Below are 16,091 nucleotides of genomic sequence, written 5' to 3' on the forward strand. Positions count from 1 at the left end.
ACATGGAGTAAGTACCGTTTAAAACGGTTACAAAAGAAAAACGGTACATTAAACGCACTAATATTGATAGTCTATATGAAGTTCTACAAAACTTTAGATACAGATTTTCATTTACACAATAAACGTCAACATATGTAAATCAAAGGATATCTAAAACTTGTTGTAACTATTTACAAAATGTTTTCATTTTCTTACAATTATTTACATTTTATGAAAATGGGTGAAAAACAATTAAAATAAAAGTATGAACAATTAAATTCAGTGTCTTTGAAAAATTTTGAATCTTTGGTGGCCATAATGAAATAATAAAATGTTAATGAAATGTAAAGAGAATTTAAAAATAATTTTAAGTTAAATTGGTGGAAAAATAAATTTTAAATTGATACTGTTTTACTTGGGTAAAGAAGTCTGCCCAGTTCGCTCAATTATATTTGGCGTTATTGGACAATATTTTGTCATGGTTGGGACGTTAATGCAAATAAAGACTTAATTATTATTTTGCATCCGTGATCAGTCAGTCGCCTATTGCTCGCCAATTCGTTCAGCACTTTGCGAAGAACCATTCAGCCCTTCTTCAAGATTTTGTGGCCTTCCAGATGAGAATATCCTGAAATCCTTGATTTCTTTTACAACTTGTCTTGAGAGCGACTATGAAAAATTTCAAAAAAAAGGTTAAATATAAATTTAAATACATGGAGATTTAAAATCATTAGACAAGGTACAATTACTTACCAATATTGCAGCTGCTTCTGCTACAATTAATAGGTAGAATACTTTATTCCAACCGTAACTGGATACCCAGCTTGCAGCAAATGGACCTATAGTTGCTCCAACGCTGCCAGTCCCATCAATGATTGCTGTGACGGTTGCCATGGCTTTAGTATTTGATCCTAAGATTGGTTGAGAACCAAGGACTGCACAGACTGAAGTAGTGATAAGAGAGTACGGAGAATTTGCCAGTATGCCGAGAACGTTCAAAAAAGCTGCGTTTGCGTAAAAATCTTCTGGACAATATAAGTTATAGAGGAAAAGCTGAACAAAAAAAAAGATATTACTAATGTTAATCTTGTATAAAAAGGTATAAAGTTATATAGAATAAAACAATAAATTCGATAACGTACTAAAGGACAAGCTAATGCGAGCATAAAGACACAAAGGCATGCACTGGCTTTGCCGCAGACATCGCTTAAGTATCCAATTAGGGGTGACCCAATGGCCCCACCAATATCAAAAGCAGTTGACAGGTATGAGGAGTCTGCAGCGGAAAACTTTGCTAGAAATAAATCAAAAAGCTTTAAGAAAATTGCTGTTAAAAGTTGAAAAAATAATGATTAAATTACTTACTATTGTTTGCGAGGTAACTTGTTAACCAAAAGAGGAAAACATAGCTCACAGCTTTGGCAAAGAGAAGTGCCAACGAATATTCTAACACACCAGGAAGGCATACTGCTTTCCAAAAGTTTATAGCTTCATCATGGTTAGAATTTCTAGGGTTTTCAAGTGTATCATTGATGGAAATAATAGCATCATTTTCGATTGTCTGGGAATCATAAATCCTAGCCTCATTACTTCCACAGTCCTGTACAACTTCGACGTCATTGTTCAACACAAGTTCACTCGAAAATTCATTGGAATTTCTAAAGATCCAGATCTTTTCTATCAGATCTGCATCTTCTAAGTCTGCAGGATTTGGTATTAAGAACAGATAAGCTATCACTGATACAAAACTCATTATATAAGCAGGAACTATGAAGCACTTGGACCAGTCTGACTCTACATAATTTCCTGGAATGATACCACCCAGGATATTTCCCACAGATGTATGTGTATTCCAAGTACCATATCCAAGACCTAGTCGATTTTTATTCATCCAGTGGCTCATAATGGTAACGCATGCAGGCCAACCACTAGTTTGAAAAGCTCCAAAAATCATCTAAAAAAATGTATCATGTAAGCAATTTCATGTAACAAAATTAAAATATATTGTTAGAACAAAATATAATATTTCAATACCATCACGAAGATAAAATACTCCATATTATGTATAGCATATACGTATGCCTCACCCATGCCAATGCAAAATAGTACTGTCCCTGCCATGCCTATGGTGATAAAGATGCGCAAATTCATACGCTCTGCTATAGCACCACTGAAAATAAAAGTCCACCATTCAATATCATTAATTAACATCTACAGTTATATCAATTACAATCAATAAATTATAATAATATAACAACTGTTTTTAACATTTTACCTGACAAACATTCCTATTGTGTAGGAGCCTAAGAAAGATGTATCTATGTACCCCAATTTTTGATCTCCATCTGCTGTATCTGTAAAAAAATTGAAAAACTTAATGGAATCTTAATTATTAAAACGACATTTTTTTAATTTCTAAACAATGCTTACCAAAAGGTGCCCATTGGCACCACTTATCATCAGACGGATCAACTCCTGGAGGTGGAATTAATCCTGAACAATTCCGGTGCAAAGCTAATTTTGAAACAGACCAAGCCTTTCTTGTCATGTGATAAGTAGCATAAATGCAATAGGTCAAAATATAAGTCATCCATGTGAAAAGTCCTTTCCGTTGCGAAACTCGCATAGGAGTGCATTTTTGCAAAAATAGAACACCCCATGGTAATTTGCTCTTCCACATACTGATAGGTGTACGCTTCACTTTAGTCACTAGAAAAAATTATCTAATTAAAATAAAACATAAAAAATTTTCATCTGATGCACATAAGTTTACAATTTTGTTCTCTACTGTTCAATTAATTAGTTTTTAATATCGTGAGTGAGTGTAAAGTTTTTTTTTCACTTGATGTTAAATAAAAAAATTACTACTGTGCTTTAAAAAAATCATTGATAGTTATATAGTAAAAAAGTTAAAAAATTCAAAATAACATATTGAAGGACGACATTTTTATTTGTCTGAACAAATCAGTTATTCTATGTTAATTTATACATTTCTTTTTTTTTGAACATGTTAGCAGATCAACGCGTGTTTATTATTTATTATTTATTATTCTTTATTTTTATTTGTAAACGAAAAGTAATGACGTATGACATATGACATACATATACGTTACGGGATTGGTGGCTAATTGTAACCTATAGCAGACAAATAACATAATAAAAGAGTTTAATTTCTGGCACATATACTTTATGAGAGAAGCACAAATACAGAAACATCATGTATTTTAGGCACATGCCTTGTAACACTGAAATACATTTTAACCAAGTGGTTACTCGAAGTCAATTGTAAAAAAATTAACAACAAACAAAAACTGCTGTTTTGTTCACAAGAGGACGGAAAAGCAAGTAATTAAGATGGCGACACTGATAACGTGTAGGATTTGAATTCAAATCGGCGTGAAATTTGAAATTATTAAGAGACAAAATGAATTTTCAATCCAAGATGATGAAAATTCGTCATATCCATGCGCATTGTAATTTATTTAGTAAATTCATCTTTAGAAAAATTTTTTTAAAAATACTAAGCGTCTCACTAGTTCATTAAAAATATAAAATGACTGAAACTTATATCTCATGCGCAGTAGACTTAAAAAAAAATTTAAATCGTTGGGTCTTTATTCTAGCTGGGCCCACTTTTGAGAGTATAATAGCGAGAAAACGTGTCATTTTAAGAAATTTCCGAGAGCATTCGAAACTCTTACAAATTTTCTTAAGCCTGAGATACAGATAATTTTTTTATACCTCGAACCCAGAAAATATTATCTTTCGTTGCCAATAGTAATTACAATTATAACTAAGCAGAAAGAAAATGAAGAAAAACAAAACGATAAACGATAAATTAACGTTCATTCTGTCCTATCCATCAGTGTTTTAACGTGTTTATAAATAATATAGGAAATTCCAGCGTTCCGCGAGACAGAAGCTGCACTAATATTACAGGACTACTTGAAAATTTTCTGATTTTGAACATAAAAACGATTCAAGTATCAAATTGAAGGCGCCTCGTGCCATGTTTTTATTCGGCCACATGGTTGACTGTGTTAGAACTTTCACCTTCTTTGATGCAACGAGTAACCGCTACGAATTTTTTAGAATTTTAATTTTTCCCTCGTAATCCGAGTTGATGACGTGTAATTTCAATTTTTATCTATGCTTGACAAATCGATACAATATTCATGAGTGCGAGCGTAAGCAAATTTTTTCTCTAATGTGGAAAACATAATTGACGGTGTATAAGTAAAGCAAAGAACGGAGGTAATGAAAGTCCCGACTTGTACTATGTACATATACAATTGTTTATACCTCTAATACATAAATTATTGAAGCGATAAAAAATTGTTAGATAAGAGTCTCGCGTAAAATTACAAGCGAATTTTTTAGAAAAAATATATTACTTACCTCTTTGAGTAGAAGTAGACATCGCAGCTGCAGCTTCCTTTGGACGTGTTGCATTCAATGATGGTGTCTTCAAAAATAATAGAAAAATTATTTTATTAGCACGTGTAGTTTGAAAATATTTTAAAAGAAATCCTACACTTTGCACATATGTTTCGACATATTTGCGCGACATTATAGAATAAGCATAATTTTGTTAGGGACGATTTTATGAAGTAATAATGTATAAATATAGACCATGAAAAACAAATTTAAAAATAATTGAATAGAAAAGATACAATTACGAGGTGATAAATGAATAGGTGTTACTAATTCAATGATCAACAATCTTTTTTTTAAATTCATAATTAAGAACTTTTTTTAAAGTGACCGAAATTTCACATCATAATTACTGTTAGTGACAAGTCAATCTGGTAATTTTCTTTAAATACAAATAATTAAAAGTAAAACAAAGTTTAGAAAATATTAATTTTATGGATATCCAATTTTTTGGACTTAAAAATAACGTGAATTAAACAGTAATGCTTTTGCTGACAAAAAAGTTTTTTTGGCTCAATAATTTTCAATTATCTTAATTGACAAAGCTTATTTATTAAGAATTCCACAAATATTTTGTTAGATAATATTTTGTATTAAATTATTACTTATGCCATTAATAATTAATGCAGTAAATAACATTCTGAAAGCTATATCTGTGACTCTAGTGTGACTTTTTTTTATGAAAGATGATTTAAAGCAATATTCATTCAAATAAATTGTGACTAAATATTAATAGATATCAAATATTAATATTTACTCTCCAAGTAACATAAATGAGCCATAAATCTGAGATTATGCAATTTATTTTTATACTATCATACGTTTTTGAAATAAGAACTAACAATGTCGAATAATACCACAGTGACAGCTTATGGAATGAAATTATTTTATTGATCTACTTGAAAGTATTGCTTTATTTGTATAATCGTTTCTATGCTTAGTTCTAAACTAATCTGGAGTCAAACAATAAAAAACATACATTTTTATTGAATGAAGTTCTAGAGATTTCATTATGAGCGATATCTTTGTTTTAGACATATAATAGAGGGTAAAATATCTGTTTTAAGATGCAGATGTTTAAAAATTATATACATAAAAAAATACATTCAAAATTAAAAATAAGCTGAAATAAAAATGTTCTATAATAAAAATTAAAATTGCTGTCCTGTAATACAATATGATAAAAATAAATTTGAAAAAATCTAATTTGGAATCTAAGATTTATTGATACAGAGAAAACCTTAAAACTTGCTCTTGAACTGAGATGCAAATAAAAATACTAACATACATGTTGCATAATCAGTATTGATCTAAAAAATTATAAAGTTTAATATCACTTGAGACCATACATCAAGTTCATAAATGAGGCTAACAATAAATTTCTAGTTTAGAAAAGTAGTAATGTGACGTTTAGTATGTCAAGATATTTCAATATTTAGTTTAAAAAGAAAAAATATGCCAGTATTAGAGATGTTTCTCAAATTTACTAAATTCATTTTAACTTCTATTGTGTTTTATATCTCAAATTTAAAAATTTTCTGATTTCTATCGATTACTATTGATGCATCAGTGACAATAAATCATATTAATTTCAGAAAATGAAAATCCATCTATTTCCATTGTGACAGTAGATTTTAAATGTTATAAATTATATGTAAAATATTGATTGTATTAAGCCTACTGAATTCAACAGTATGCATAATTGAAATCTCCATTTCCAGCTATACCATTAAAAGATCAACTATATAGTCAGTGTCATTTAATTGACAATGTCTTTCTACGTATTCCACTCATGTATATTAATGAAGCTAGCCATTAATGTCAAAGAAAGTGAATCGACTTTTCTTGTTCCTGTCACTTTTTCTCGACTTCTCAAATCCGCCAATAAACAAATAAACACGCGCGCCTGGTTAAAAAAGAAGTTTCTGCTTTCTTCGCTCGACGTATCGTTACATTAATCTTATCGTCGATACAGCCGATCCATAGAGCTCTTGTTTAATCATCGTCCCCGCAAACATCGTCGCAGCTCCGATAATTAGAAAAAATAAAGCGCCGAAAAAGAAAAAAAAAAAACAAAAACAAATATGTGTCCGTACGTCCGTGATTCATAAACGAGAAGAGATCCCCCGTCGCCGTTACCATGAGCGAATATAATGATAAGAGACGTGCTCGCGCATGACAGCGACAACTGTCAGCAGGATCAGCAGCGACGGTTATATTGTTGGGCGGACGAGATTTTGAGCGCCGCTCGGATAAACATTGCCTTTATCGCAGACACGATTTGGTCGAGAAAATCGGCGGCAGACGACGACGACGACGACGGCGGCGGCGGCGACGACGACCGGGAGTCCGATGACCGCGTCGTCGGCGGCGTCGGCGAAGACACGTATCGCAGGCTTAATCGTAGTTTATGGATAAGGGTGACTAGTCAATTTTTCAACATCTTTCTTTTTGGCATAATCGTGGGTTCTACTGCACGATCGCTCGAAAAATTATTCAAGTATTTTAACTGCCCTCGAGATTATAAAACTGCTTTAACCTCAATCGCGCTTGTCGCGATCTACCTTACCGATCGACGCTACATCGTACGATGAGAATATCATGAAAAAAATTTAAAAAAAAAAAATTGTGTTGAAACTTACCCTTAAGTTTTCGTTCCGTTTCGCGGAATCCTTCCTCATCTTACAGACGTGCAAGATAGACGCTTGTTACGAAAAAATTACCACCTTATCGAGTCGTCGTGGAGGGTCCACAATTCAGACGAGGAAGAGGAGGCGAGTGCGAGATGTTATACCGGAGTCCAGATTGGCGATCTACGGCGATTACGAGTACACAGGTGGGCTCAGCGGCAGCGGCGAAGAGGCGGAGGAGGAGGAGGCTGCGGAAGGCGAGCAGCGAAACAGCAGCAACGACCAGGAGGAGTCGGTGGTGGAGCTGCAGGTGCCACGATTCACTGGGCGAATGGATCACTCTGAGAACGGGCCGATTCCACCAATCGAGTCGGTTACCAACGGCAATGATGATCGAGTCGTCGTCGTCGTTGGTAGCGGCTACAAGGAGGAAATCGATAAGAATGACGACGACGGCGACGTCGCGAAAGAGTCTTGGCAGCTCGACGAGATCGACGACTACATCGCCAAGATCAATCGAATGAGCAGCAGCGGCAGCGATCGACGAAGGAGGCAACGACTGGAGACGTGAGTCGTCCGAGATCGATATCGATTCCTCCCTCTGCACGTCGCTCACTCTTTCGTACTCTCTCTCTCTCTCTGTCTTTCTCGCCTTATACGGTCTTCGTTACGTATTAGACCGAGTTTTATCAATGATAGGAAAAAACTCGCTCACACTCTCGATCGTTGCAGCTAATTATACAGAGGACTCTTATCGATATTATCGAACTATTATCGGTATGCTGTTCAAACGATGGCAAAACGTCAACATGGAACTGTCACACGCGCACACACAGAGAGTCGTCTAACGTCAGTTCGTTTTTTTTTATCATCGTTATTTTGATTTATGCCCAGTCGAGGATAATTAAATCAAACTAATTGTAAATCATGTTATGCTAATTCGAGCTCACACCTATACTATCGTTGTATATAGTTATCTTATCTTCTCAGCTCGGATAAACTGCTTTTTATTAGTTTTACGTCATATTTTCCAAAAGTCAATAATTACTCGATACATGCCATCTTTCTCCTGTGACTTTCATTTTTTTTTTCTGTACTATAATTCGTGTCGATCTAATCGCGTTTTCAATAATCTATTATAAAAATACGTTATTTTTTACAAAGAAATTCGATACTTTAGTCTTGCTTAACTAAAACATTACAAATATTACTTAAATATTACAAATAAATAGAACAGGTTTTAGCGGTGAAACAATTGAAAATCGGTCTCGCGCCTCCTATATATTCTTAACCTTCACAAGCATTTGCCACATGATAAACTTTATGTAAACAATTCGATAATAGTTATTTCTTGTTCTCAACAAAGAGTAAACAGTAACCGAGTCTCGAGAAAATTATTTGATCCAAAAGTAGGTCTTGTCAGTGTTTCAATTTTCAATACAGCAAAAATACTACGATTGCGTCCGATTGCTAATCGTGTGTACAATAATAAATTAACGTTGTGTATGTATGATTTTTTGTTACAGACCAATGAAATGTGACAAGTCGGACAAGGATTCACGAAACAGCACCACGAGCGAACAGACTACTGCGACGACAAGTGCTCGAAAAGAAATGAGTAAATATAAATTGACTCCCACGCACACTCGCACACGTTGAACTTTTTTATTTACTTTTTTTTTTTTTTTGGTGAAAAACTTTTTTCGTTAATTTTCTTGCTCGTGAACTTTTTGTGTAAACTTTTTCGTCAAACTAGCTGCTTTTGAACGGCGTCCAACTATACCTCGAGCCGCGTGCATTCACACATACGTACGCACACCTTTTCCCCAAGATCAAAAATAAAACTTTTCCTCTCTCTACCCGTCTCTCGTGCTGTCTTTCTCACTCTCTCTCTTTCTCTTTTTACTATACAGAGCAGCAAGCTGCATTCTCGGATCTAGAGTGCGATCTGCCCCCGGCGCTGCGCTTCAGCGTGAACAACGTGTCCGAGGCCCAGCTCGAGGGCCGAATTTTCAACGAAGCCGTGAGAAATCTATGGAAAACGAGCAGCCACGATCATCGCTCGGCCGCGTCGGCCAATTTTTACCCCTATCAAGACTACAACAACCAGCTGCATCAACAGCAGCAGCAGCACCACCACCATCACCAGCATCATCACCATCATCATCTACAGCAACAGCAACAACAACAACAGTATCTGACAGCGCGAAATCTACGTCAGAGCCAGATGGAACTACAACGCGAGCTATCTCTTCTAAAACCCATCGCGACGACTACCTCGAGTTGCAATCAATTATCGATCAGTAGCAGTAGCAGTAGCGGCAACAACAACAGCAACTGCAGTACCAGGACGACGACCATCGGCGCCGCTGCCGTCACTGACGGCTGCAATAATAATGGCAACGCCGTGGTCGCCACCCCCGTGGACATACAGCACACCCATTGCAGCTTCCAGAGCGAGAGGCTGCGAATGTCGTGAGTATATCTTCGGGGCCGCTGTCGTAGTCGTTTCTCTCGGGTGATTTTTTTCGCGAGAGAGAGAGCGACCCAACGGCCGAGAGGATTATACCTGCTGCGTGGCTTTGAAAATCAGCGCCCATTCTATCCCGGCCACACTTTTTTCGTTATAACTCGTCCAGAAAGCTATATATATAATACCTTGGTGACGTATTATAGATATGCGGTACCGACGGTTTTTGCTCTTTGTCACCACACCACAATTAGAATAGAAAACCGAGGTTATTTTACGGGGGTTTCTTAGTAATCATCAACCATGTAACGTGGCACCCTGACAATTTTTCTGCGACTCTAGTCAAAAAGTCGCGCAGCAAAAAATAATCGACAATCATGTTTAACAAGATAAAAATCGCCCACGATGCTACGCTACGGTCGTATGTGTGTGTGTGTGTGTGGGTGGAGGGAGGGAAGGGTGTTACAAGATTGTTGTGTATGTAACGAACCTAATCAGAGGATTTTGGCTCTGGGTCGTGCTTCTTTTTCAGAAATCGTTGCCCCTACTCGTACGTGGTCGATAGTCGGCCGGGTGGTAATGGGTCGTCGCTGGGTTGCTCGCTGGGCGTGGACGTGCCAGAATTCTTCCCACAGCAGCAGAGCTCAACGACAAGCAACTGGATGGATGCGGAGCAGCAGAGCGTCAAGGATCAACAACAACAACAGCAACTGCAACAACTGCAACAACAAGCGCAATTACAATATTATCCGCAGCCGCAGATGGATAGCGTCTACTCGGACGAGCTTATACATTATAAGGCTGCGCAGCAGGTGGCGAGAAAGACTACGACAGTGGCGATGTACCAAGTACGCAGGTGTTTCACTGAATGTGCTTTTCGTTAGCTGGTCTGTCGGTATTTAAAGAGAACGTTCTTCCACCGTCTCTCTAACGACGAGATAAGGGTTTCGGGTGCGGAAGGAGGGATTTTCTTAGTGTTGCTGTTGCTGCTCCGGCTTCTGTTGTCTCATTAAGTCAATGATCTCTTTCGTTATCTCAAAAAAAAATTCAATTCATAATTCCGTTTATTCGGGCGCGCACGCGAGCCGATCCGGCAATTAGATAATGACAGAGAAAGAAAAGACGTCAAGCACGTGCGCGTTGGCATGCTAATGAGCACGGGTTTATCTGACATATTTTTCCGTGCACACAGAACACGCTCGTACCGATGGTCGCGACGCCGATCGTCAACGCCGTCGTCTGGCCGACGGTGCCTGCCTCGCCCTGGGTCCGGGCGAGTCTGCTGCCCGCCGCCTCGATACAGCTGCACCATCAGATTCCGCAAAACGTCGCGGCTACTGGCGCGGGTCCTTCGGCCGCGGCGCAGATTCAACTGCAGCAGCAGCAACAGCAACAGCAGCAGGCGACGAGGCCACCCACCTTGGCGCAGGTCGTCCATCGGCCCATCAGGACACCCGATCTGGCTCAGGTGGTGCAGGCAGCCAGCGGCCAACAACAGCCGCTTCAACGATCGACGCAAGCTCAAAAAGCTGCCAGCGGCGGCGCAGGAGGAGGCGTCACGCAGATCCCGGTCTATCAGAGGGCCAACAAGCCCAGCGCCTCGGAGTATCAGCGGCGAAAGAATCAGGGCGTCGATTACAACAATCTCATACTGCTGACCAAGAGCGCGATGAAGGTGAGGCGCAGTCAGACCAAGGCCACGAAGAAGTCGTTCGTTGATACGGCCAAGCTGCAGCAGCATCAAACGGTGACCCCGAAAACGAGCTACAGCGGTGCCGCGGCTGCGGGAGTCGCGAGTACGAGCAAGTGGCTCGAGAAAGGACAGCAGCAGCTGGTAAGCCTCCGAGGCCCGTGGGATACGAACTTTTTGCAAAAAATAGCGGTAGTTTGGGGCGAGCTTGCAGGGCTTTACACGACTCACGGGCGTAGCAATGCCCCGAGAGAGAGCATTATTGCTTTTTGCAAGCTCGCGAGGCAACTCGCGAAGTTGCGGGAGAGAGTTTAACGCGCCAAATTTTCGCTCAGAAACGAGAACGAGAGTACGTTACGATAAGCATGGGCTCCTCGGCTGCTGCTGCCGCTGTTACCTCGTCGAACATCGAAAAAACGCCCGCCCTGAGCACTTGCAGCATCAGTACCGAGGAGGACGACGAGATCGCCGCGACGGCCTCGAGCTTTTATCATCACAAAAAGTCGAATTTAAAGCAGCAGCAGCAACCTCAGCAGCAGAGGCAACCACCCATAACGACGAAAAAACGGCTCTATCGGGACGTCTTGGAGAATTTGCCGCGGCAGGTCATCCCGGTGTCCGAGACCATGTCCGACGGCAGTTTCGAGAGGCGATACGACGAGCTCGAGAAGCAGGCCATGGAGCAGTATCGAACGTCCGAGGAGTGTCTCGCTCTTCGATACCAGGTATATTATTTAGCGGCTTGTTGCGTTTTGCTGCTGCTCTACATGGTAAACGCGGGCGAGCTATGAGGGAGTGTGACTGTACCGAATTGTCGGTCCCTTTTTATTCAAAGTCATTCAATTTCATTGTGTATTCTTTTTGTTACAAAAATTGTTTTTTGAATAAAACAATTGAAATATATATCATATTAAAAAGTAGCAATTACCGGTCATTTTTTAATTTAAAATTACAAAAATCAAGCCTTTGTTATCAAAACGAATAATGTAGTTTATCATGATTTTACAAGAAAATGATCAGGATGCTAAAACGTAGCTTCTCAACTGGTCGAGTATTGGTACTGTCACCCTGAATAGCTCCTCTATCTCTCACCCTCTCTCCCTTGTCGCAAAATCTTACATAATACAGCATCCTCGATATCTCGATCGAACCCCCGCTCGAGGGTACAAAGGATCGAAATATCTCTCTTGTCTCTCGGCGCGTCAAAGCGGATCACGTCGAGCTATATACATATAAAAGCTTTTCTGTCTGCCTGGCGATTCTCGCCTTACATCCTTTTATATTATTCACCATCATCATCATCATTATTATTATTATTATTACACAAAGGAGCTCGAGCAGCAAGCTCTGGAGCAGTACAAGGCGATCGAGGGCAGCGAGAGCATGATCAATCTCGAGCACGATCGGCGCAGTCAGGCCTCGACGAGATCGTCGTCCCAACGAGGCGGAGCCTGCAGCGATCAGGACGACAAGCTGAGCTTGTGCAGCAACAACTCGTCCGTGTCGTCGTCGACGACCGATGGCCAAGCTACTGGAGGCGATCATCATCGGCATCAGCAGCAGCAGCAGCAGTACTCGAGCTACGCGAGGGCGACGACCTCCTCGTCATCCTCCTTCAGTAACAATAGTAACAATTACGCGAAGCGCAGCGGCAGCAGTAGCGGCGACGCCAGAGGTAAATATTTTTGGCATATCGTATCGTTGGTATTATACATCGTCGCCGATCATTGTCGTCGAGACGCGCCAATCGAAATTCGTTGGCTCGCGCGCGAGGGGAACAATCATCATTTCAAACATTCGCTGTGCGTCGTGTCCTTTTTCTGTGTGCGCTGGTCGTAAGGTAACGAGCTCCCAACGAGGCAGCAGCGTATCAAGATTTTGAAGCTGCCGACGACGAGCTCCGCCGTCGCTGCCACCGACACCGAGGAGAAGAAGGACGAGGACGAGATGACACGGTGGGTCGATAATGATAAAACCACAGCAGCAGCAGCAGCAGCAGCAGCCTTGGCTGCAGTGCATCGAGCTGCCAGCGAGGGTAGCTTGCAGAGGCCGATCAGCAGCACAGCTGCAGCCGTTGCCAAGAGATTCTCGGCGTGCCAAGGCGTTGCTCGCAGCATCGCTTCTTGCCGTAGCGCAGGTCATAACGGAGATTCGACGACGACGACGAGCAGCGGCAGCCGTTACGCTGGTCGTGGACCCGCGCATCATCATCATCATCATCAGTACAGGCTCGCTAATGCTCGAGATAAGATTGGTAAATGATCTTACGATTGACTGTTTAATGTCTAAATAATGATATACGCGCCTGAGAGATCGTTAGGTGCGTTTTATTTTTGTTATCTATCGCGAGGCGTCGTCTCGAGAAAAGATAGTCGCTTAATGAAGATGAGTAATGGTTTCTTACGGCTATTAATTCTTAATGAGTATTTTCTAAAGACGATACCGATCTGGTAAGAATTAGAAATCACTGAAACGCGTTTCATTAAATCTAAAAGTACTGTCATTCTGTAAAACATTCCTTAGTAAGTAGTTACTTTACAAAAAAAAGTATTTCAGTAGAGAAACTCGAAAAATGTGCTTGAAAATGTTCTTTTCTACTTTTACTTAAAAAGAAACTACTTACTGAGAAGAAACTCCATCTACTCTGTATCGACGAAAATTCGTTTCACCTGTCTAAAAACTCAAAATTCATGTGACGCGGAGTGAGATCGGCTATGGCGAGAAATTTTCTTCTCCTTGGCCAATTTTATTTCACGTCGCATCGAGTTTTAGTTTTTATGACATATGAAACAATTTTTCTCGATGCGCGATGGATCCATTTATTTCAGTGTGGTTTTATATTACTTTAAAAACGGTGTTTTTGAATTTGTTGTAGCAAACTAAAAGTAAGTTGGAGTAACTAAATGTTATTTTATTTTATTATTTTTCGCATTTATTCTGCCGATCTAAATATATGCATTTTAATATAAGTTTTATTTGGGTATTTAAATCGAATATATACAATTTTACCCTCAACAAGATTCATTTGGTATCGAGAGATTAATTTTATTCGCGTCACGATCCTATAAGTTGCAGATGCATCAATATTCATCAAGAAACCGACCTAATGATATTCGTTCTTTTATGAAGAGCTCGACGACAACGGAAAATAATACACAGAATTAAGCATCTCGAAGATGATTCTTTAAACTCTATTATTTTTAAACAGATGTGACGTGAATTAAATTTATCTTTCGATAATAAGTTGGTTGTGAAGAGGTAAAAATTACGTATTTTCAATCTAATGTCCCGAATAATTCTTAAATTATAATATTTTTCTTTTATATTAAAAATAGTGGTATTTTATTTTATTATTTTAGTATTTTTTTATGAATAAAAAATCAATTATAAACCGAGCGAAAATAGGGCTCAGCTGAGCGAAAATACCCATCGATCCTTTCCGGCAACTTTCTGTTAGTTCGAGGCAACAAAATAACATTTTTCAGTTGCAAACACCGTATTTAGAGTATATATAAATATATCGTGATAATCGTGTACCCTGAAATAGCTGAAATTCCGCAAATAGCTCGTAAACAGCTGAAATTCCGCATATCATTGAGCATCATCTCTCTCTCTCTCTCTCCGCCTTTCCGCAGTAAAAACGTCGTCGTTGATGTCGCTGCGCTGCAATCTAACGCCAATCGTGCCCGTTCAGCAGAATAACAATGGTCCCGAACAATCGCCGAGGAAGAACGACCTGCAAAAAATCCAACAGCAGCTCCAGGACGATGACGACGACGACGAGGCGAGCCAGAAAAAGCTCGACCAACGCGTCGGCTTGTTGTACAGCCAGCAGCAGCAGACCAATAGAAAATCCAATCAACAGGGCAGCGGCGACGATAAAATCGACGATATAACGGGTCACGTGACATTACTGTCATTGTGAGAATCAATTAGTACCGACCGATTTGTGGATGAAGTAATTAGTATTTGATGCTTATTGTGATATTTTTGTACGATGCCCCGCGTATATAAGTGTGTGGATGCCTGTGGCGAGTCTTATCGCTATTAACATTTAAGCAATTGGTTCTTTGTCGATAATTTATTTATTTATTTTTTTATTAGAAGAAGGAGAAGACACAATTTTCCAACTGTTGTTAAAGCAACGTTGAGCTGTAAAGTTCGTAAATTTATGTTATGCCGTTATCGCGAATTCGCCCGATAAGATAAATGTTTTTCCTTACACTCCTTTTATCAACAGTTTGAATTGAAAACTTTTTTCTTGTACTGACCACTAATAATGATAATATACTTTGTCACGAATGTTAAAGAAAAATAATTACAAGCGATGTATATCTTTGAAACATTATTGCTCTCTAATTTAAGTGAAGAAAAAAAAATAAACACAGTCGCAGGTTTTTAGACCGTATCTTGAAAAAAAAGGCATAACGCGAATGAATCAATTCGTGAATTGATTATTGTAAAACATTGAAATATTTCAAGTTCTGAATGTAAAGCAAAAAAATGTAAAAGTGCTGTATCATCAGTCAAGTCGCTTTTTCTTTAATTTTTTAAACCCGTGTAAGATTTATTGATTCAGAGTTCAAAAACTTACAGTTCGAAAGGATAAAATCGCCAAGTTTTGTTTTGTTTTAAAAACTTGTTAATCATTGTTATGACTTTGTACCAAATGTGTATGTCGTACGATGCCATGATGAAATTCAGCGGTCAGCGCTGGAGAAAAAAAAATGGATTATGGAAATATCCTCGTGTACCAAAAGCGTGCGTGCGTGTGTATGTCGTGTGGCCGTGATGAAATGCGCAAAGGTCAGCGCAGGTAAACGTAGATTTTGGAGATAAAAAATTGTTGTCTGAACGACACGCGTATGTGGACTTGAAATAAAAGTTA

The 16,091-nt window shown here is 39.0% G+C and overlaps 2 protein-coding genes across 5 annotated transcripts; one reads left to right on the forward strand and one right to left on the reverse strand.

Annotated features, from left to right (window-relative positions):
• Positions 1-308: 308 nt before the first annotated feature.
• Positions 309-7,181, reverse strand: LOC106655355 (glucose-6-phosphate exchanger SLC37A2). Of its 2 annotated transcripts, XM_014375695.2 has the most exons (9): positions 7,056-7,181; positions 4,378-4,444; positions 2,410-2,688; positions 2,255-2,333; positions 2,014-2,149; positions 1,345-1,933; positions 1,122-1,273; positions 733-1,032; positions 309-648 (listed from the first exon to the last, which is right to left on the reverse strand). In XM_014375695.2, exons 1-9 carry the CDS (start codon positions 7,092-7,094, stop codon positions 523-525), a joined length of 1,767 nt encoding a protein of 588 aa, XP_014231181.1. In that variant the 5' UTR covers positions 7,095-7,181; the 3' UTR covers positions 309-522. The 2 variants fall into 2 exon arrangements, with proteins under 2 accessions (XP_014231181.1, XP_014231183.1); XM_014375697.2 differs by lacking the exons at positions 4,378-4,444; positions 7,056-7,181 and adding an exon at positions 3,082-3,325.
• LOC106655315 (protein bunched, class 2/F/G isoform-like) lies at positions 6,217-16,091 on the forward strand. Of its 3 annotated transcripts, none has more exons than XM_023461828.1 (9): positions 6,217-6,833; positions 7,102-7,610; positions 8,570-8,661; positions 8,957-9,518; positions 10,046-10,361; positions 10,706-11,347; positions 11,539-11,928; positions 12,533-13,457; positions 14,839-16,091. In XM_023461828.1, the coding sequence occupies exons 1-8, from the start codon at positions 6,567-6,569 to the stop codon at positions 13,040-13,042; spliced, it is 3,288 nt and encodes a 1,095-aa protein (XP_023317596.1). In that variant the 5' UTR covers positions 6,217-6,566; the 3' UTR covers positions 13,043-13,457; positions 14,839-16,091. The 3 variants fall into 3 exon arrangements, with proteins under 3 accessions (XP_023317596.1, XP_023317597.1, XP_023317598.1); XM_023461829.1 differs by having other exon boundaries at positions 14,901-16,091; XM_023461830.1 differs by lacking the exon at positions 6,217-6,833 and having other exon boundaries at positions 7,520-7,892.

Source organism: Trichogramma pretiosum, unplaced genomic scaffold, assembly GCF_000599845.2.
Source record: "Trichogramma pretiosum strain Unisexual culture from Peru unplaced genomic scaffold, Tpre_2.0 scaffold12, whole genome shotgun sequence".
NCBI classification, from domain to species: Eukaryota; Metazoa; Arthropoda; class Insecta; order Hymenoptera; family Trichogrammatidae; genus Trichogramma; species Trichogramma pretiosum.

Bases quoted from the DNA above. Each gene is read 5' to 3' on its own strand.
- LOC106655315 (XM_023461828.1), top strand. From the start codon at position 6,567: ATGATAAGAGACGTGCTCGCGCATGACAGCGACAACTGTCAGCAGGAT. The intron at 6,834-7,101 runs GTGACTAGTCAA...CTCATCTTACAG, and splicing joins ATCGTAGTTTATGGATAAGG to ACGTGCAAGATAGACGCTTG. The intron at 7,611-8,569 runs GTGAGTCGTCCG...TTTTTGTTACAG, and splicing joins AGGAGGCAACGACTGGAGAC to ACCAATGAAATGTGACAAGT.
- LOC106655355 (XM_014375695.2), bottom strand. From the start codon at position 7,094: ATGAGGAAGGATTCCGCGAAACGGAACGAAAACTTAAGG. The intron at 1,033-1,121 runs GTACGTTATCGA...TTTTTTGTTCAG, and splicing joins TCGCATTAGCTTGTCCTTTA to CTTTTCCTCTATAACTTATA. The intron at 649-732 runs GTAAGTAATTGT...AATTTTTCATAG, and splicing joins CAGAAGCAGCTGCAATATTG to TCGCTCTCAAGACAAGTTGT.